The sequence below is a fragment of the Dasypus novemcinctus genome, chromosome 2, assembly GCF_030445035.2.
Source record: "Dasypus novemcinctus isolate mDasNov1 chromosome 2, mDasNov1.1.hap2, whole genome shotgun sequence".
NCBI classification, from domain to species: Eukaryota; Metazoa; Chordata; class Mammalia; order Cingulata; family Dasypodidae; genus Dasypus; species Dasypus novemcinctus.
Window position 1 is genome coordinate 77,600,746 of NC_080674.1, and position 22,979 is coordinate 77,623,724.

The following is a 22,979-nucleotide window of genomic DNA, read 5'->3' on the forward strand; positions in this document are numbered from 1 at the left end:
GAACTTCATTTCTTTTTATGGCTGAATAATATTCCTATGTAAGGATATACCACATTTCACTTATCCATTCATCTGTCAATGGATACTTAGGTTGCTTCTACATGTTGGTTATTGTGAATAATGCTGCCATAAACATTGGTGTAGAGGTATGTCTGAGACCCTGCTTTCAAGTCTATTTGATATATACCTAGGATTAGAATTGCTGGGTCATATAATAAATCTGTTTAACTTTCTGAGGAACAGCCAAACTATTTTCCACAGTGGACCCTTGCTTAATGACCTCTTGTAGTTGTGTGCAAATTGATATTTCCTCTTTTGTGACCACCAGCCTCTCTGCTGCATCCCTGCATTTACTTTCACAAAGCATTTTGGAATCCCTCTTGTCAGGTGGCTTGCACACAGCCCGCCTAGTTCTTCTCTGATGTCTTGGCTTGGCAGCTTGTGGTTCTTGTCAGATGTCAGTCAAGAGGGAAGCAATGATTTGAGCAGGTATAGTCAATGTCACCTGGGAGAAGACACTGGTTTGCAAGTGTCACCTAGGAGAAGACACTGGTTTGCAAGTGCTATGACCCAGGCCAGTCCCCAGCCCTCTGTCCTCCTGCCCTTTCTTCCTGCCACCCCCAACTCCCCACCTGAATCTCCTGCAGTAGCAGTTTGGATGCTTGTAGCTAATGCCACCCAAGGAGTAGGTGGCAAATATTTGGATAGGCTAAACAAAGCACTATGTCCCACCTTTGTTTTCTGACTTTTTTCCAACTCCTTTTGGCAATACCCACAGTCCAGGCCTGCTTTAATGATTTCTATGGATGCAGCTTACATGGGTAAGGATGTATTAATATTATCTTTCAATGCTGAAAAATTGTTTTATTTCTTCTTGACACTGAATAAAAGGGTGGAAATGCCATTTTAATCTCAGATTAAATCTTCAGAGACTAATATTTCCTTTCTAGAATTTGGGGGTTTTAATACTGAGTATTTAATTTCTCTGTGTTTTTTTTTCCTTAATGAAGTTCTTGAAATATTGAGTTTGATATCGTATCTTTAGGTAATTGCTTAAAAAGCTGAATATTTTCACAGTGCACCAGTGTGAACGTGCATGAATTGCACAGTATAGTAATTAAATCATCTGAAAAAGCTGAGTATTTTTTACAGACATCTTAAAAGTGCATTCCTCTCCCACCACCACCACACGCACCAAGGTCTAATCCAGTATCTGAGTTGTGATGTTGATAAGGTATGCAGCTAAAGGGAAATGATACATGTGGAAGGTGAATTTAGTGGCAAATCTGCTGAATACATTTCCTCAGACTTAGATGACTGGAAAGTGTTTCCTAATAGAGCTATTGAGGAAGGAACATTATTTTTACCATGTAGCCTGGATAGGGAGATTTTCTTCTTTTGAGTCTTTGACTTCTCTCCAAATTTGGTAGGTACCACTCTTCTTTTTCTGCTGTTTCAAATACACGGAAGTCTAAGAGCAAGCCCACTTTTTCACTGGAGTAAAATGTTAGAGTATCACACTTTAATTTAGAAGAATTGGATCACGAAGTAGCATGGAGTGGGATTTCCGCTCTATTTATAAAGAGAGGATATGATGCAGGTGTGCCCAGAGGGCTTCTGAGTAGGTCTTTCAGCTCCTATGAGGTCATTTACTATGACCTCAGCAATGTGTGTTCTTAGAAATGCAGCAAACACAAATTTAAGCAGGTGATTTCAATCAAGTCAGCGGAAATGCACTCAGTTCCAGGTGATCGGCTATTAGGAGCATTGCATTCTCTTTTTCTCGGACTTGGTTCTGTAAGGACCATTTTTGGATGGGGTGTTTAAAAGTATTTAGAACATTCTGCCCAAGGGAGTGTCCAGAGACTAGCGTGAAGTATTCAATGCTCTCCAATTTATAAATCCTATCGAGTGAAATAATAATACAGATGTGAATAGTACATAGACTTTCTAGAGTTCTCCCAAGGTTTTGATGTAATATAACTTGCATGTTAGAGAAATATTTTTGCTTTGTCTTCAAACGTTTAAGTATTATAACCTGGGATAATTTTTAGGAGTTTTAGATTATCCCTTATAAATCTTTTAATTTGTAACAAGGTGACATTTATGGTGTCATCTATTCAGAAAAGATTTAGCCAAATATTTTATTTTAATTTGAATGCCGAGATGGAGATGCTTTTTAAAAATTAAGAAGTACTTTGTTTCATGGCATATGACAAGTGTAAAGTAGTTTTTGATCATTATTTGATGAAAAATAACAGATATCAAGAGAAATACTAAGTTTGCCTTCAGGAATGTTTATTTTCTAAGTTTGTTGTGGTTTAGTTTCATTACCAGTTCTTGTCCATCAGCACTAAGGCGGAAAGCAAAAGCTGCTCTGTTAGTATGTATGTATATGTATGCATATGTGGATATATCAATAGATAGTTCTGTACATGTGTATTCTATATTAAGTTATTATTTTTACAACTGGGTGAAAGTTTCTTTCTAGTAGTAAGATGGGATCAAGAAGTAGCTTCCATATAGATTTATTTTGCCAAAATTTCAAAATCTTTTCAGATTCCATAGCTTCTGCTTTTCATTCCTAGACTTTATAGTCCATATCCTGATATTTTTGGCATGTTTGAGAAGTGGTAGAAGATTAAACTGGTGGATATGCTTACTCATCCTTTGGCACATCCACAAATTAGGGCTCCATGTATTATTTTACCAATTAAATAAATATGTGAAATTAGCCATACTTGAACCTTTCAAATATCCCAAAACTTGCATGCATGACTCTTCTCTTCTATGGGTTCCTACCTAGACTTTTCAGTAAAATGGCCACTAGCCGTCTGTGGCTATTAACTTTTAAATTAATTAAAATTAAATAAAAATTTTAATTTTAATGAAATTAAGAATTCAGTTTCAGTTACACTAGGCATATTTTTTTTTCCTCTTAGCATGTTTCTATTTTTTTAAAAGAAATTTTATTGAGAGATATTCCTCTACCTACCAAGACCAAGACCATGCAATCCATCCAAAGTATACCTTCAGTGGGTTTTGGTGTAATCACAGAGTTGTACATTTATCACCACAATCAGTACTAGATCATTTTCATTAGTCCAAAAAGAAAAACACCCCACCCCTTAGCCATCTCTATGACTTTATTTATATTTACAATTTCTATAAATAGAGTCAAACAATATGTAGTACTTTGTGTCTGGTTTCTGTCACTTAAGATAATTCTTTTTTTTTCAATTGATGAAAAAAATATTCTCATATTGCTATTCACTACAGTTCAAAGTTTTAGCTGCCTTTTCGCTCAGTTACCACCTTATTATTAACATCTATTAACATAGATTAGCTTTGGTCCACAGAAGAGCATTCTTAAATTTGTGTTGTTAATCACACCCATCGTCTGCAAGAGGGTTCACTGTGCTATACAGCCCCATGTTTTGTCTTTTAGCTTTTCTTGTAACAAACCCCCTGAATTTTCCCTTTCACCCACAATTATAACCCTATATTGACACTGCTAATTACATTTACTCTGATGTGCTGTTTTCACCTCTATCAAATTCCAGATATTACAATCACCCTTCTTACCAATTCTGCACAAAATTAGCCTCTACCTCCCATTCTTTAGCTTCATTCTATCTTCTGGTGACCAGTGTTCTAGTTATTAACTCTATATATCTTTGCTCATTATATTTAGTTCATATTAGTGAGATCATACGATATTTGTCCTTTTGTGTGTCTGTCTTATTTCACTCGATGTCCTCAAGTTCATCCATGTTGTCATGTGCGTCATGACTTCATTTCTTCTTACAGCTGAGTAGTAGTCCCTCATATGCATATACCATATTTTGTTTATCCATTCATCTGTTGATGGGCACCTGGATTGTTTCCATCTTTTGGCAATTGTGAATAATTCTGCTATGAACATCGTCATGTAAGTATCTGTGTATGTCCCTGCTTTCAGTTCTCCTGAGTATATTCCTAGGAGTGGGATTGCACGATCGTTTGGCAGCTCTATATTTAGCTTCCTGAGGAACCGCCAAACTGTCTTCCACAGCGGGTGCATCACTCTCCATTCCCACTGACATTAAATAAGCATTCCTCTTTCTCCACATCCTCTCCAACACTTAGTTTTGTTTGTTTGTTTGTTTTTCGATAGTAGCCATTCTAATAGGTGTGAGATGGTATCTCATTGGAGTTCTGATTTGCATTTCCCCAATAGTTAGTGATGTTGAACATCTTTTCATTTGTTTTATTTTTCACACTAGGCACATTTTAAGTGCTCGCTACTTACATGTGTCTAGTGCGTACTGTATTAGACAGTGCACATACAGAGACTTTCATCATTACAGAAAATTCTATTGGACAGGGTGAGACTACATTGCCCTAGACAGTCACTCTGCTGTTCATTAGCACTGTGAGAAATTGTTTGATTTTGCACCATCTCTGATGTTGCATCCTTTACAGAGAAATGAAATGAAGTAAGCCACAAATAGAATATACCCAAACCACTCTGCACTTCAGTTTTCTGTATAGTCTCTACATTATTTTCTTCTTTACTAAGTTCTGTTATTTTATGGTGTCATCACATAAATATCTTGGCTTTATTATCTAACATCTAAGTAAGAGTTATACTTGAAATTAGCCTCCCTACTGCTGCTTATATGCAAAGTCCCCACTTCTTTATAACAGCTTAATTGAGATATAATTCACATCATAAAATTCACCCTTTCTCCAGTGTACAACTCAGTGGTTTTTAATATATTCAGAATTGCACAACTATCACATTCATTCCAAAACATTTTCATCAACCCAAAACGAAACCTGTACCCATCAGCAGTCAGTCCCTATTCCTCCCTTCCCCCTCCCCCTGGCAACTGCTAATCTACTTTGTCTCTATTGTTCTGCTTATTCTGAATACTTCATAGGCCTTTTGTGTCTGGTTTCTTTGATTTGGCATGTTCTCATGGTCCATTCATGGTGTAGGATGTATCAGTACCTCATATTCCTTTCTGTTGTCGAATAATATTTGATTGTATGGAAGTGCCACATTTTGTGTATCCATTCATCAGTTGATGGCAATTTGGGTTTGCCTCAGGGCTGCTGTGACAGTACCACAAATTTGGTAGCTTAAAACAGCAGAAATTTATTCTCTCACAGTTCTGGACACTGAAAGTCTGAATCAAAGTGTCAGCAGGGCCATGCCCCCTCCGGCACCCTTGGGGCATAAACCTTCCTTGTCTCTTCCCAGCTTCTGGTGTTACCTGGCAATCTTTGATGCGCCTTGACTAGGCCCTGCAACCTTTCACTCTCTGCCTCTGTCCTCACATTACCGTCTCCCTTGTGTCTGTCTCTCTGTCCAAGTTTCCTTTCTCGTAAGGACACCAGTCATATTGGATTAGGGCCCACCCTAATCCAGTTTTTCCTCATCTTAATGAATCACATCTTCAAAAAGCCTATTTCCAAATAAGTTCACTTTTATAGGACCAGGATTTAGCACTTGAAAATATCTTTTCGGGGAACAGAATTCCACCCATAATAGAGGTGTTTGTACTTTTTGGCTATTACGACTAATGCCGCTATCAACATTCATGTACAAGCTTTTTTGTGGACATGTTTCAATTCTCTTGGGGGTCTATACCTAAGAGTACAATCTCTGGGTCATGTGGCAACTCTTTATCTTTTGAGGTGTCAAACTGCTTTCCAAATTGGTTGCACCATTTTTCATTTCCACCAGCAACATATAAGGTTCCAATTTCTCCAATCTTTAGCAACATTTTTTACAGTCATTTTATTAAAACTATCATAGGGGTATGAAGTGATATCTCCAGCTTTTGGTTTGCATTTCCCTAATGACTAATGATGAGCATTTTTCATGTACTTATTGTGGCTATTTGCATATCTTTTTTGGAAATATTTCTATTCAACTCCTTTGCCCATTTTTCAATTGGGTTATTTGTTGCTTTATTATTGTAAGTTTTTTAGTTATACTGAATACAAGTCTCTAATCAGATATGGGATTTGCAAATATTTTCTCCCGTTCTGTGGGTTGTCTTTTTACTTTCTTGATATCATATCCTCTGAAGCACACAACATTTAATTTCTTTTTCTTTTACAAAGTTTAATTTCAGTGAAATCCCAATGATCTATTTTTTTTTCTCTTGTTGCTTATGCTTCTGTTGTATTAGCTAAGAAACCATTGTTTAATCAAAGTCAAGAGGATTTACTCCAATTTTTCTTCTGAGTGTTTTATAGTTTTAGCTATTATACGTACGTCTTTTATTCAATTTGAGTTAATTTTTGTGTATGGTGTGAGCTGGGGGCCCAACTTCATTCTTTTGCATGTGAATATCCACTTGTCCCAAAACCATTTTTATAAAAACTATTCTTGTCTCTATTGAATTGTCTTGGCACCCTTGCCACAATCAGCTGACCAAAAATGTGAGGAATAATTTTTTGACTCTCAGTTCTATTCCATTGATCTATATGTCTATCCTTATGCAAATACCACATGGTGTTAATTACTGTAGCTTTGTAGTAAGTATGAAAGTGGGAAGAATGTGTCCAACTTTGTTAATCTTTTTAAAGGATTATTTTAGGTATTATTGGTCTTTTTTATTTCCATATGCATTTAGGATCAACTTCTCAATTTCTGGGGGGTAAAAATGTAGCTAGGAATTTGATTAGGATTGCATTTGAATTCTTAGATTAATTTGAGGAGTATTTCTATATTAAACATATTAAGTTTCAAATTCATTAACATAGGATGTCTTCCCATTTATTTAGATATTTAACTTCTTTTATCCATGTTTTAAAATTTTCCAGTGAGCAAGTGTCACACTTTTAAAAAATATTCGTATTTCATTCTTTTCCATGCTATCTTAAATGGAATTTTCTTAATTACATTTTCAGATTGCACATTCCTAGTGTATAGAAATACAATTGATTTTGTATATTGATCTTGTATCCCTAAGCCTTGCTATAGTCATTTATTAGGTCTAATAATTTTTTTTTTAATTTACAAACTCCGCTCCCTCCATTGCTACTTCAATTTTTTAGTAGTGGTTTTAGAATACTGTGATTTAAAAAAAACTTTCTTCATTTTCTAGGAATTGTAGCTATAGGATATATCAATGAAGCTATTGATGAAGGAAATCCTTTGAAGACTTTAGATACCTTGCTCTTACCAACTGCTAAGATTAGAGATGTGGACCCAGACTTTGCCCAGCACTACCAGGACGTTTTATACCATGCTAAATCACAGAAACTCAGGGTAAGTCTTAGGGTGCTTATTGTTTCTTTTAAACTCAGGGGAAGGATATTTGACCCATTTATTGTAAAATTTATGAGCTGCTGCTCCCAGTGATCGCCCATAAACCAGAATGGACGTTATAGGGCTGTTATTTTCCTGGTCCTGAACATTAGGCTCTAGAACTGATTACTGCTTCAGTTCTCATACTAAAAGCTCAATTGTGCATGTGTTCTTGTTCAGAGATCAACTCATTGGATATCTCCTGTGTGTGCACAGTTCAGTGCATAGCATCTGTTATGGGAAAGGGGATATGGTGGAATACACAATACTATTTGAATGCCCTCTGTCCTTATCCCTCAAGATGTGTAGAAGCTTGTTGAGGCAGTGGAAATTATGTAGAATAGTTATATAACAGAAGAGTTCAGTCGTGTAGCAAAAAGTTAAAAAGAGGGGTACACAGGGATTCAGAGATGCTTGGGATTGTTGTGGACTAGAATCCTAGGAGAAATAACGTGGAGCCAGAACAAGAGCTGAGCCTGAAAGATAAGTGTGTAAGTGAGTGGAGAGCAGGCTGATGCAGGCAGGTTAAGTGGTGCTCAGTGGGTACCCCCTCGGTTTGTTCTGGGCTTGGGAAGACGTCGACCCGGACCCTGGCTGGAAGAGTAGAGCGTTTTATCTGGCAGCAGAGTCTCAGAGATCCTGGCCACTCTCAGAAGAGTACTGGGCTTAGATGGTGGTAAGCGGTAAGGCTTAGATGACCTGTCACCTAAGTGTGATGCACCTGGGAGCCAGCCTTCTGCGGCTGCTGTGTGCATGGGTAGAGGCCCAGCTGAGAAGGGTGGGCATCTCTCCTGTATAGGTCTTTGGAACCCAATAACTGCCTCATCTGAAACACAAGATATTCTTAGCTAGAGCAAACTTCGGATAACCTGCTATTTTCTAGACACAGTGGTAGGTATTTTGTGTATATTATCTTATTAATTATTATTACCTCCATCTTACAGATGAAACTGAGGTTAAGTAACTTGTCCAAAGCCACCCAAAAAGTAATTGGTTCTGGGATTACAGCCCAGATCTGATTAAAAAACACATGTTTTTGTGAATTAAGAAAGATGGAATAGAAGGTTTACTGCGGTTTTGTTTTCGTTTTGTTTTGCTTTGTTTTGGTGATAGTAAAAGACCGGAAACAAAATAAATGTCCATTGAATGATGGGAGGGTTAAATAAATTTTAGCATATCCATTCAGTGAAATACTATGTCACCATTAAAAAGGAGTGGATCCATATTGAACACAGTCTTTAACATGTATATTCAGGGAGAAAAGCATGCTTGCATGTGTATAAAAATGGGATAGATACCCATATATGAGTGTGCCCATGTATACATGCAATCTTTCTGGAAGGTGAACTAGAAGGCTAGTATAGATGAGAGATGTCATTTTCACTCTGTTTTTGTACTGTTTAAACTTCGTTTTTAGTGTATGTATTACATATGCAATGTTTCTAAACTTCCAAAAAATAAAATAAAATAAACCTTGTTCAGTCCCCATCACTAAGCTGCCTCTTTAGAAATGGAGGAGAATATCCCCCAACGTGGGCCTTTTTAAAGTGCTTACATAGTGCCCTCGCATAAAACTTCTCTTGTAGCGGTCATGCAATCATAAGGGTGGCTGCTCTCTCATTTCATGTGAATGAGAGTGAGACTCAGGTTCAATGGCAGGCCCAGGTACAGCTATAGTAGGAAAGCAAGGACTCATCCCCAAGCCTCATGCCCCCACATCCAGGTGGAGGAGATGGAAGCTGTGAACAAGGAGGAGTGGCCTCTCTGCCGTCCCCCACTCTATCGTGGGTGTGGCTGTGGGACGTAGTGCATTTACCAGCATTGGCAGTTGAAGTTACTTGCTTTAGAGATAGACAGCCATCGTTCAAATCTTGGCTTTGCCACAAATTAGGTGTGTGATACTGGTCAAGTGACCAGCTCTCTGTTTCAGTTTTCACATGTGTAAATAGGAATAACAGTACCTATCTTATAGGATTATTGAGGATTAAAGTAGAATATGTATTTCCAAAGAAAAAGCACTTGATTAATGTGGCTAGTGTGTTGTGAGCACCTACCTGTGGCTGCCGTGCATGTAAGGGGTGGGAACCTCCCAGCCCTCTGTGTCACTAGACATTGGGCCTGCTCCATCCAGACACCAAAGTTGGAACAGGATAGGGACCATAGCCTTGTGGGGGTTGTCTTTGAGGTGAGCCTAACTCTACAAACCCAAGGCTCTTTGTAGGGAAGAAGCCTAGGTTCCCTCCAGAGCTTTCCAAGCTAAAGCACTGGCTCAGGATGGGTCTCCCCAGATGTTCTCCAGGGGACCCAGAACATTCCCCTCAGAGCCCACGGTGTGCCCAGCTGTTGGACATCCCTCCTGAATGTGCAAGCAGTACCTTTAATGGTATAATCAGAGCACTAAATATGGAGCCTGGGGATCTGGGTTCTCACTCATGTTTTTAACCATTTTTGACCTATAAAATTAGCATTGCCAACAGATTTAAAACACTAATTCTAAGAAATGAGATCTATCTTAAATTGCTATTTTTAAACAATTTTCCTTCTCGGCACCTTATTTATGAAGCTTTCTTATCTCAGCCTGTGCTTTTTCCTTAGAGAAATCTAATTCCATCATTTGTTTGGCAGCGTCTCCAGTTTTGTTTCTTAACCTCTGCTATTTTGATATCTGGAAATTTCCAGTTGTTTTTATGGTGGTTCTGTGTATTGCCTTCATAAAGTTTGGCCTTAGAAAATAATGGAAAAAGCTTTTTTGCTGGTACTGTCAGGAAAAAGTAAACCTAATGCCAAAGTGTACAGTGGTGAAAGGTCACAGTGTGTAGCATGTCCATAGAATGGAAGCTCAATTTTAAAGTATATCCTTGAGTGGGCACCCAGTTCCTTTAGTCTCTTGGGTGATGGGGATGTTGGCATGTACTTAGCAGAGTGCAACACAGTTTGTTTTCATTCACTTGAGGTTTCTCTTGTGAGCTATTTTTACATTGAAGGTATTGCTTGAGGAACATATGAATCATATCTCCCCCAAATGTTCTGTTTTTGCTACTTGTGCATTTACTCCATAAAAATTGTGTTTTTAATAAGTGAATGGCTGCTGTATCTTTTCCTAGTTATATTGTATTTCCTATAAATGAGTGCTACAGATTAAAAGCATAATTGATAAGAGAGTGAACAATTTGCCAATGTCTCATAAAAGTGGCAATTACCATTCTCTAAGGTACAGAAATTCCACCCCCACATGTTACTCTAGAGAAACATTCTTCCACAGGTATAAAAATGTTCTTAGCATTGTTTGAGATAGTGAAAACCTGGGAAGCAAATTGATTGCCAAAAATGTATATTAAATCTATTGGATATTCATGTGCAGCATTTTGAATGCATAATCTAGTGCTACTTGTATTAGCATGAAAAGACCAGATATTATGTACAGTGGATAAAAGGAAATTGTTGAGGGATATATATACAATATACCATTTATATAAAATTTCCAGATATGCAAGATATTATATATTGTGTATGTAGACATGCATAGTAAAAGAATTGTATTACAGTTGATAACTTTATTTGCAGAAACCAGTTCCTTCCAATGAAATTTTTGTTATCTTGGAACTTATTTTAGATTTGTTTTTCTTTTATTTGCTTTGGTGATTACCTCATTTTTGTTCTTTACGTAAATATATACACACAAAAATGAATAAATTCTTACCTAAGTCCAATGAAATAGATGTGTAAGAACTAAGAAGATTCTACATGTTCAAAAATATGCATTTAAATTAGGTTTTTATTCTTTTAATATTACAAAGTACATGGTCAGTGCACATTCCTATAGCCTTATAAATGTATCTTAGCAATCTTTCATACTTAAAGGTTTCCTTAACCACATTCATATACTCTAATACCATTCCACCCTGAACTACCAATATTCCCACCTTCTGTCCAGTCCCTAAGCTAGAGGAAATACAACCATTTACCTCCTGGAATATACTGAATATTTATAATGAAATACCGTTTCCCCATTAAAAACTGTGTACAGGAATAAAACCAATGGAGGCGTTATTTAAAATTTCTAAATGACCTTACTAGTATGTGCTTAGATTAGTTTCCTTTTTTTTTTTTTTTTTCCAAAAACATGGCCAACCAGAAATAATATCATCCCCTGCCATACAGAGTACCTTGTCCTTTTATTGTGAATTTTGTGGACTTTCATGCTGTTTAGATAGTTTGGGGTTTTTTCATTCATTATTCAGCAGCATGATGTATAAAGCATGGAGCTGGGTGCTACAGAGGCTGAAGGGCTCAGACCTGGGATCACGACAAGAACCTCAAAGAAGGGAGAAGCACCTTCTCCACTCTACATGTGGTACTTAATAAATGTTTATGGAATTAATATTTGCATATAAATGAACTATATTAAGTGCTATAATATAAGCACAAGAAATGCTTTGGAAGTTCAGATTAGAGCAATGACACTTCTAGCTAAATGACACTTCTTGCTTGAGAATCAGGAAAAAATGGTCTGTTCAGGCCTTCAGGAATTGGCGAGAATTAGGGCAAAGATGGTAACATTAAGTTTCCAGTAGAGGCAGGACGAAGAGAGGCGCAATCAAGATGCCAGCCAAGCAGGAATTTTGGCTGGTGCCTACTTGGCATGCCAGGTTTACCAGGAAGTAAGAGTAGAGATTTAGCCCTGAATGTGAGACTAAAGATTTATAATTCATTCTAGAAGCAGTGGAGAGTCAACTGAGGTTGTGAGCTGGGGTTCTTACTTCCTTTTTTAATGTCAGCTTTTTTATATTTATTGCTTTAAAACTAACACAATTTAAATAAACTCATAACACATCAATACGTTTTCATTGTAGAGCACGTAGTCAAAAAAAAAAATATGCAAAAAGTAAAAGCCCTGCTTTCATTTCCCAATCCCTTTTTTCAGGAGGTACCAGGGATTGAACCCAGGACCTTGGACATGTATGTGGGAAGCAGGCATTCCACCACTGAGCTACATATACTCACTAGGGAGAGCTGGTTTTTTGTTCTGTTTGGTTTTTAGGAGGTACCAGGAATTGAACCCTGGACCTTGTTCATGGGAAGCAGGCATTCAACCATTTGGCCTATATCCACTCCCCACGAGCTAGGATTTTTGAGTGATATATATGAATTGATATTGGAAGATTAATTTGGCAGTGATCTGTGATGTGGAAGAGAGGCTGGCAGTGAAGAGAACCATTAGAAGGCAAACATGGGGCTGGCAGAAGGAATGAGAGAGTGCTGCTCAGAGTGAGATGCATAAGGAGGCAGAGGAATAAAACATGGGGCCAGTTCTCAAGAGTAGCAGTAACACAGTAGGGAGGGGAAAATGTAGAAGAAAGAGACTTTTGTTTGGAGACTTAAGGAGTTTGAAGCACCAGCAAAGCAAATGGAAATGTGTAATTGATATTTTTAAAATACTTACAATTAAACAACAACAACAAAAACCTAGTGTTTTATTGTGGTGACTGATTTTTAAGCACTATTTCTTAGGTGCTCAAAAGTGGAAATATATCATAGAGCATCTTGTATTATACTATGTGTATGTTATTTCAAGAATTATTTTTCACACCTGGCTTTCCTGGTTCTTAAGATGATTTCACCATCGTAAGGTAGTCAGTGGAGTGATCTGCAATTTTTGACATGAGAAAATAAAGGAATGGATCCAGGCAACTATTCAGGCTACCCAGGCACAAAGCTATGAGATAGATGAAATATAAGCCATCAGTGTTATTATAGTAATAGTTAGCATGGTGAATAATGAGTACAATATTGCTAGGGGCAAAGCAAATGGTAAAAATCACAAGGATGAGGAGGCTTGCCTTGACATACCAGAACCATCTACGATCAAATGTATTAAGCTTCCGAATGATGGCCGTGTAGCAGTGGATGATGACCACAAAGGGAATTAAGAATCCAAAGAACGCCAAGGAGATGAAGTAGTAGAGTTGGAAGGGAGATGAGGGCTCGCATGTGTTGTGGACATCATGGCAGGTGGTGATATCCTCCTGGATAAGATAATACTCCTGCTTCAGGATGAAAAGTGGCAGCATATATAAGAAGACCGTTGCCCATACCAGTCCACACATCAGCAAGGCATAAGTGCGCTTGGGCAGCCGCCGGTAAGTGAATGGATGGACAATGGCCAGGTAGCGGCTGATGCTGATGCAAGCGAGGAGCAGAATGGAGCAGTACATGTTGCCGTAGAAGCTGACTGTGGTGACCCGGCACATGACCTCCCCAAACACCCAGTTGTTCCCGCTGAGATGGTAAGCGATCTTAAAGGGCAACGTGAGGCAGAAGAGAAAATCGGCTATGGCCAGGTTGGTATAGAAGATGGTCATAGTGATGGATCTGGTCCTGAAGGTGAGCATCCACAGGGTCACTGTGTTGACTGGTACGCCAACCAAAAACACCAGGATGTAGACAGCAGGGATCACTTTGGTACTTAAGGAGCTGCTCAGGTACCCCACAGTAGCATTGCTCACCCGGAGATTGGAAACACTTTCTTCAGGGCATTTACTTTTGACAGTTACGGGGCCTCCTGTCCAGCCTTCTATTGCAGAAAGGGGAAAGTCTTCAAAAGAATTTGGGGGAGCTCCTCGAAAGGTCTTAATATGTAAGGTTGGCTCTGCCAAGTTGTCTGTGCCATTTTCCACACCTGTGATTGAAAAAGAAGTATTAACATATTCATTGCAGGGCCTTTTCAGAGGAAATTAAGTATCTTATGCTACATAATTTCTCTAGTTATAGGACTGAGATTCATTTTTATTTTTAAAAATTATTATTGATCAGGCAATCAATAGACATGTATCTGGTATATATCACATGCCCCAGCACCATGATAGCTAGTGCAGGTGCTTTTAAAACTAGATGACATAGGGAAGCGGATTTGGCCCAACGGAAAGGACATCCTCCTACCACATGGGACGTCCAAGGTTCAAACCCAGGGCCTCCTAACCCATGTGATGAGCTGGCCCACACACAATACTGATGCGCACAAGGAGTGCCATGCCACACAGGGGTGTCCCCTGCGTAGGGGACCCCCACGCACAAGGAGTGCACCCTGTAAGGAGAGCTGCCCAGTGCGAAAAAAGTGCAGCCTGCCCAGGAATGGCACCACACACACAGAAGCTGACGCAGCAAGATGACGCATCAAAAAGAGACACAGATTCTGGGTGCCACTGACAAGAATACAAGCAGATACAGAACAAGCATCAAATGGACACACAGAGTAGACAACTGGGGGTGCGGGGGAGCCAAGAAGGAGAGAAATAAGTTTTTAAAATCTTAAAAAAAAACAAAAACAAAAACTAGATGACATAGTCCTTGCAGGTAGGGAGTTTATAATATTGTTGGGCTGGGCAAAAATAGCATATCAGACCATTATTGGCCAATGTCACATTGACTATAAACTCTTGAAGCATTCAGACAAGAGTTAGCAGATTTAGATGTTTAAGTAAAACTTCAAGGAAAAGATGACCTTGAGCAAAGACGAGCAAGGTTCATACAGAGATAGAATTTAATAGATGAATAAGATTCTGGTGATGAACAGGCAAAGGGTTACTGTGGGCTGGCACAGGACTTGTGAATGTCAGATAAGGCAATTCAGCAAAAGTTTATTGCATACTTACGTGCTAGTGCTATACCGTTTAAATGAACCCAATCCCTGTATTTAAATAACTCTCAGAATGGCAGAGAAGATACACTTAAATAATTCTTTTTTTTTTTTTTTTTTAATTTAATTCCCTCCCTCCCCCGGTTGTCTGTTCTTGGTGTCTATTTGCTGTGTCTTGTTTCTTTGTCCGCTTCTGTTGTCGTCAGCAGCACAGGAAGTATGGGCGGGCATCATTCCTGGGCAGGCTGCACTTTCTTTTCACGCTGGGCGGCTCTCCTCACGGGCGCACTCCTTGCGCGTGGGGCTCCCCTACACGGGGGACACCCCTGCGTGGCAGGGCACTCCTTGCGCGCATCAACACTGAGCATGGGCCAGCTCCACACGGGTCAAGGAGGCCCGGGGTTTGAACCGCGGACCTCCCAGGTGGTAGACGGACGCCCTAACCACTGGGCCAAGTCCGTTTCCCAAATCATTGTCTTAAGCTATTAAGGTATACCTAGGAGATGAGGTTTAAAGGGTAAGATACAGCCAAATTCCTGAAGGGCCTTTGAATTGTCCTTAGACATCATGATCCTATTCGTAAATGCTGGAATTCACAAATGCAAATGCTCGAACAAGTAACTGTCCATTTTGGAAGACAGAATAATGTGTACCACCACCCCCAGCCCCTAAGCTGTCCCTGTCCTAATCCCTGGAACCTGTCGGTGTTACTTTACATGCCAAAAGGGACTGTGCAGGTGTGATTAAGTCAAGGAACTTCAGGTGGGACCCTAGACCATCTGGGTAGTCCAGTGTCATCACAGGGGGCCTTATAAGGAGAAGGCAAGAGGGTCAAACTCAGTGAAACAGATTTGAAGATGCTATACTGTTGGCCTTGAAAAGGGAGGAAAAGGTCACAATACAAGGAATGTAGGTGGCTTCTAAAAGCCATAAAAGGCAAGACAATGGACTCTCCTCTAGAGCCCCCAGAAGGAATGCAGCCCTGCCAACACCTTGATTTTAGGGCTTCTGATCTCCAGAATAAGATAATAAATCTTCATGGTTTTAAGCCACTACATTTGTGATAATTGTTACAGAGGCCATGATTTGACTTCCATGACAGTGCAAAGAATAGACTGAAAAGATAAGAGATTAGAGATGGGGCCTGATTTGGCAGCTACTGTTATCATTCAAGCGATATATGGTAAATTCCTGAGCTAGAGCAATTGTAGTGGAAAGGAGAAGAGGAATCTGAGAGACACTGTGATGGGGACTCAACAGGGCTCAGTATCTTACTAATGATGGAGTAGTGAGAAGAAGGCAGGAGACAAAAATGACTCCCAGGGTCCTACTCTAGGTGACCTGGAGGAAGAGAGTGTTGCTAGCTGAGGTACAGGACTGGGGAGACACTAATAGTTCACTTTTTAATATTCCTGAGGATGAGTTGCTGGAGGGTTATCAGTGAGTAAAATATCCAGCAGCAAGTTAGAAAGTTAGGAAACTAGGTTTGGAGTCTAAAATTCCAGGAGCTCAAATTAGACATGGATGTATTAGTCAACATGAAGGCTGTAAAAGTGGTTGTGATGGCCAAGGGAGAGATGAGAAGAAAGAATTCAAAAGCAGAATTTAGGGGAAATGCCTGATTTTTAAGGGGAGAGAAGACAAAGGAAGAAAAACCAAAAACAAGAGTGATGGGATTGCCTAAAGTTGGGAATGAATACAAAAGCATAGAAACATTTCAAGTACATATAAAACATTTGCTATTACTTTGTATGTATATATTAATAATCCTAATTTTAGAGTAATTTCACAAAGAAAATAAACATAAATGGCTAAACCTGTTTATCATTAGTTTTTCCGTCAATTCATCTTGGACATGTGTAGAATACAGGTTCTCTTAAATTTCTAGTGTTCCTTAAGATGGACTTGATCCTTAATGTAAACCTCATACTGAACAACTAAATGCCAGTTACATCTTCTACATGACCTCAGAATTCCTTCTTACTGAATATTTGAGGTTAGTGTTTAATAACATTCAGATCCAGTTTCTCTTCCTGTTTGAATCTCTAGCCTTTTGTCCTGGGGTGAAACTGAAGCCCTTGTCATGAACCCAAGCTGGCACAAACTGAATATGGCACATAAAATAGAGGCAGAGCATAGCCTAAGCAAGTCAATCATGTGGGTGATTGGGTGTCACTTAAGATTGAACAATAAAGACAAGGAAAGGAACACTTGGGAGGCCATGGTCTCTGTGCCTGTGTCTGGATTTGATCTTTGAAGGCATGTCACATGAGACTTGAGTTCAGCCACAGAAATCCATCTGTTCACTTTTGCGCTTTAGAAAATTTCTCTTATCTAACTTCACCCAAAGAGATATGCCTTTAAAGATAGGCCCAAACCTGGGAAATGGTGATTTAAGAACACACTGTACAAGTTATTTCCATTTCATGATTTGATTAAGATAGCTGTTGAAACCAAGCGTTTGTCAGTTTTCAGAAAAATTCTATGATTAAGACACGGTGCCTCAAAAAACATATGCTAAACAGCGACTCTATTTGCAGAAAAGCCAACTTGATTCTGTTTTCCCTTAGCATTCTGGATCTGGTTCAGCTGAAATAAATCTTTTATTCCTTAGAGCCTGGTTTTTCTTAAGAATAGTATTCATTGACTTTATTTCCTTTAATTTTTCTTTGAATTCTTTTTACAGCGTTCCATTTGCTATAACATTTCTGAAATGTTTTTCGACCTGGGAAAAGGCCTTGGGGAAGGACTAATCCAAAGAGAACAGACTTCAGCCAATAGATAATGGTTCCTTCCTTCAGTACTTCACGTTTCTCCCATCACCCCACACCAAGAAAGCAAATTCACTTCCTTTTACTTTGTCTCCTTCAGTTCCCCACCGCACCCCCTTGCTTCCCTCTAACCCTACAAGCATCATGAAGGCACAAATATGCATTCTCTTTGCAAGTCTGCTCCTCAGTGTTTTGGCTCATCCTCACCCAGGAAGAGCACGTACTTTTCCTATTCATAAATCCCACATGTGCCGCTGTACTCCACAAGTTCTATTATTAGAGCTTTCCTACAACAACCTCACAGATCGGGTTATCCATTTAAGCAGTATCCCTCTGCAGAGGTTTGGGTTTTGTTTTCTCCCTTACTGTAGTCCCCTACCCCCAAGCTCTTCATGCCCCTCTTCTTCTAAGGGTATTAGTCTTATTTTATCAGTGTCCCAGGGCCACCCTAACAAAGAACCACCCTTTTCGTGGCTTAAAACAACACGTATTTATTGTTTAACAATTCTGGAGGCTAGAAGTCCAAAATCAGGTTTGTCGGCCGGACCATGTTCCAAACCTCTGAAACCTGTTGGATAGGCTCTTCTTTGCCTCTTCCTAGCTTCTGGTAGTTGGTTTCAGCAGTACCCCACTTCCCAGCACATTGGAGTATGGCCTAATAGTAAAATAATTGTGGATACAGACCTGTTACAAATTGGAGCAAGCAGGTTATAGGCTAACAATGTGATGGATGAAAAGGAAATACATTAAGAATTGGATAATGGTATTTGGGAGATCTTCTAAAATTAAAAAATCATGCATGAGGGTTGGGAGAACTCCCTGCTATCATTGAAACTAAACAGTATTTCATTTGGGAAACATTAGTTTATTAGCATCACTGGCTATTCAAAGCAGATGACTTGCTCTTTCTGGTAATATTCTTTCTGCCTCACCAGGAGGTGGAAACATCAGAATTATCTTGACCGAATCAGAGAAAATTTTCAAAAACCCAAAGAACTTCTGACAAAGAAAACTGGCTCTTGACTAATTGTAAATATCCAGAAATCTTGATTATACTACAAGTATGTAAATATCAACAGAGAACACTTAGTCTTTGCCAAGCTTTGAACAGAGGAAACAAACTAGTTATTCATTTCCTTGATATTCTACCTTTTAATATCTAAGATGAAACTCTCTTTTGGTTTGCAGTTTGGTGAAATGCAAAGAAAAATAGGTTCCACTAATTCAGAACCATAAGACCTCTGGTACCCTCAGCCCCCTACAATACTGTAAGAAAAGAACTTACCACTTTGACCGAAAGTGGGCGACAGAAGCAGTAGTCCAGCTGCTGCGAAGATGAGAGTTTTCATTTTGGTGGCCTGAATCCTGTTTCTTGAATGTTAGCAAGCGTATAAAGTTAGGGAGCGCAATTTCACCTCCGTTCCGTGCGTGAGCAGGAAATGGAAACCCTGTTCTCTCTGTAGAAGTGTGCTCTCCTGTACGCTGCAGGCAGGAAACATGCCTTGGTCCTCTGCAGGGAAAGGGCGTGACACCCTTCAGTACGCGTGACTCAGTCCGAGCCTCTGGCCAACAGCCTTCTTAAATTATCCCAGGAGAAAGTCCTTTAACTCTTACCCTCTCCCGAGCATCTGTTTAAATAGATGGTATACTCCCACCCAGGGTGTTTATGTGCATTTAAAGAATGACAAAAAATGTACAGTGCTTTATAGAAGGAAGCTGAAAAAAGATGCTGAGTAGCAGTTTTGAACCTGTCCTGTATTTCATTTTTACCCATCTTTAAAACACAGTGTAAGTATGTAATTTCTGCTTAATATCTAAGCTGTCAGAAGTTAACTTTTCCTTTATCCTCCCAGCTGTTTCAAATCATAATTCTTGAGCTATATTATATAAACAACACATTAGGGAAGTGGATGTGACTCAAGTGATAAGGCCTCTGTCTACCACATGGGAGGACCCAGGTTCTATCCCTGGGACCTCCTGGTGAAAAAGAAGAAGAGAAAGCATGCCTGCGTGGTAAGCCAGTGCCTGCGCAAGTGAGTCACACAGCAAGATGATGGACACAACAAAAGAGAGGAAGGGGAGAGTCAAAGTGAAGCTCAGCAGAGACCAGGAACCGAGACGGTGCAATTGACAGGGAACCTCTCTCCACATCAGAGGGCCCCAGGATCAAATCCCAGTGAATCCTAGAGGAGAAAGATGAGAAGACAAAAAGAGAGATAGATACAGAAGATCACACAAGGAATGGCCACAGCAAAAACAGCAGGGCAGGGGAGGGGGGGAATCTTATTTAAAAATTACACATTAAATCATAGAATGCAAACGTTTTTAAGAAGTAAAGATTATTTGGGTGCATATATACTTTGAAAAGTCCCCATCAATGTCACATTGGCCTAAATTTGTCATGAATGCTTGGCCAGAACTTGATTTTTTTTTTCTTTTTTTGCCACAGCTCAGCATGTTCTGAGCCTCTAATTCAGTAACTCTGTAGGGTCTGATAAATGGGAGATTAAACTAAAATCATAACGTAACAAAGTACAGAGCGCTCCCTTTATCCTATGAATGTTGGACAGCAGGTCTATAGAAGGTTATGTGTAGCTATATTCTAGAGGATATGATTGAACATTTTTTTAAACTGCATTGTAATAGGTTTTCCTATAATTAATGAAGTTGAAGATTAAACTCTAACCAGAGAACCCAACAGCCTGTTGGCTCTAAAATGCAGCAAGAATGAGAAAAAGCAAATTCCAAAGGAGCCTTAAGGCTGAGGGATTGAACCAGGAAGGAATTTATCTTTGTGAACATTTCACATCTAGATTAAATCTCATCAAACCAACATTTTTACAGAGGCCAATGTTTAATACCTCAACTACATAACTTATTTTTCACACAAACTGAAAATGCTAGAGTACAGAAGAAATAACACAAAGCCCATAAAATATTGAGGGGAAGGTACTTTTGTGTTGAAAACTTTTCTAGGTACCATCTAAATTCAGAGATTTATGAATTGGTTTGTACATGGCCTACTTTGTTCAGTTAATTCATTTGTGATTCCTATGTTGAACCTGACTGTTTAGCTGGCGAAAGGCGTGATCATCCCTGAACCTAAGGCGATTTCTGTTATTGTGGTGGGCAATTTGAAGAACTTACCTTGACAGGATTAGGTTTTTATTCTTGGTTTTAAATTTAACCTGAACAACCTTTACTTTGTGTCACAGTTTAAACTGTTGACTTAAATTCATTTGATTTTAACTTGGCTTATAACACTAATACTTGAAGCTTTCAAGGGGGATTTTAACTTCTCATCTGGACAGAAGTCTGTGCTAGTGTATCCTTTACAGTGATCAGTTATGAAGGAATATGGGTAAATAACCTTCCAAAAAAAATGAGACGGGCATAAATGAACGAGACAGGCGCCTTTTTTTTTTTTAAAGGTTGTTACCTGTGGCTTGTTGAGGTCTCTTGAAGTTTGGAAATAGAGAAAAAATAGTTCCCACTCAGCTGTGTCCTCTCGGCATTGCCTTCCCACCTTGCTTCCTGTCTGAACCTTTCCCGTCCATTTGCAAAAGAAATCTTACTAACAGCTGAGTGATCCAGCCGCGATGATTGTGGAAAGAGGCGCTGCACCTTCCCCAGTGGTCTCCCCAACTGAGACCTTGCAGGAAGTAATATCACTAGCATATTTTGTCTCATTTCAGTGCCCTTTCCACGTGCGTTATCTTCTTTTAGCCTCTCAGGGATTTGGGTTAGAAGCCTGCCAGAGGAACTGGAGAATGTTATTTCTTCCTCCTCCTGCCACCCCACCCCCCGGCAATCTTGCATTTTAAATAATGGAGTTGGCTTTCCAGAGTAACCTGTGGCTCCAAGATAATTATTCCGATTTTTAAAACGAGTGTCTTATCTTCCTTGAAAATATTTCATTTCCATCAATAAAAGTTAATTGCAATCTCAGACAAGTTTTTGTAAGATGCAGTTGCTATCCAGAAGCCTGTTTAATACATTATGCCAGCTCTGTATTGTAGCAAGATCATCAGTATCAACCCACGGGTAAAAGAGTAAGGATAATTCAGTACATTTTCATTGCTATCCCTTCCTTTTTGAAGCCAGCCTTAACTGCTTAGTCTTTCTTTCCCTTGCAACTTGGCACCCATACCATGAATTAATCCCTTCTTGGCTGTTTTCAGATCATGTATTATCAGTGGCTAGCATTGCACTGATCACATTGTTTTATTATTATTTCTTGACACATTGCCTCTTCTACTAGAATGATAGCTCCTTGAGGACAGTCACCAAGTTTCGTTTTGTTTGCTTGTTCTTTGCTTGTCTTTATTTTTGTCTGTGTCTCACAAATGTCGAGTGTCACTGTGTTTTCCCTCAAATTTGAAATATCCCACAGTGTCTTGGGGCATTGGCACAGAGTTTGGGAGCCATGGTTATTGAGTGATGGGGGTAGTCAGAGAAGTCTTTTTGGAGGAGGTGGGCATTTGGGCTGATTCCTTACTAATGAGAAAACCAGCCAGTGGTTTGCGAGGTGAAACCAGAGGCATTGGCGAGTCCAGGTCCTTTGAGCCTCACGGTCCTTGGGAAGGGAGTGTGCATCTCATTGTAATTGCAGTGGGGAGCCTTACGCAGAGGAGTGATGTAAGGAGAGGTGCGTTGTGAGGAGCTCAGCTCATTCTCTGTAAGGGACCACTGTGGTAGAAGGCAAACTTGGAAGCAGCAAAATTAGATAGGGGACCGTGGCAGTTGTATGGGTGAGAGGTAATGGTGGCTCAACTAAAGGGGTGCACTGGAGAAGGGAGGAGTGGTTGGATTAGGGGAACACTTCATAAATACCTTTTATAGTACTTGACAGTGCTTCGTGGTTGCTGAATATTTTTGAAAATTAATATAGATGACAAAGAGTCTGTGTCATCATCATTCACTGTTCTTTCTTTGATTCCATGACATTGTTCCCAGGCCTCTGAGAATGCTTCTAAATTTCTTTGGCTGGATGAGATCCAGCATGCAGTGGATGAAGCCAACATGAACAAAGACAAAGCCAAAAATTGTAAGCTATCACCTTTTGCTTCCTGAACTTGTCTTGTTTTTAATTGGTTGTATAACTGCAATCATGTCATTTTAAATTCCTCATAAGTTTTGGACTTTCTTACCAAGTTTTTTTGTTGAATGTATATTGGTACAAAAATAAGAGTAATTGGTTGTAATATTTTTGGTGATTGTGTGCTATTTCCAGCCAAATTTCATAATGCTGCTCAACAAAATC

The 22,979-nt window shown here is 39.3% G+C and overlaps 2 protein-coding genes across 4 annotated transcripts in view; one reads left to right on the plus strand and one right to left on the minus strand.

Annotated features, from left to right (window-relative positions):
- Positions 1 to 22,979, plus strand: part of IQGAP2 (IQ motif containing GTPase activating protein 2) — a 301,443-nt gene that overhangs the window by 206,326 nt on the left and 72,138 nt on the right. For all 3 annotated transcript variants that reach the window (XM_058275088.2, XM_058275083.2, XM_058275085.2), the window contains 2 exons: positions 7,107 to 7,270; positions 22,673 to 22,763. In XM_058275088.2, coding sequence (XP_058131071.1) covers positions 7,107 to 7,270; positions 22,673 to 22,763 — 255 coding nt within the window. The remainder of the gene's footprint in view (positions 1 to 7,106; positions 7,271 to 22,672; positions 22,764 to 22,979) is intronic.
- On the minus strand, positions 11,067 to 19,899 carry F2RL2 (coagulation factor II thrombin receptor like 2). Its single transcript, XM_004466547.4, has 2 exons — positions 19,002 to 19,899; positions 11,067 to 13,988 (listed from the first exon to the last, which is right to left on the minus strand). The coding sequence occupies exons 1-2, from the start codon at positions 19,063 to 19,065 to the stop codon at positions 12,916 to 12,918; spliced, it is 1,137 nt and encodes a 378-aa protein (XP_004466604.1). The 5' UTR covers positions 19,066 to 19,899; the 3' UTR covers positions 11,067 to 12,915.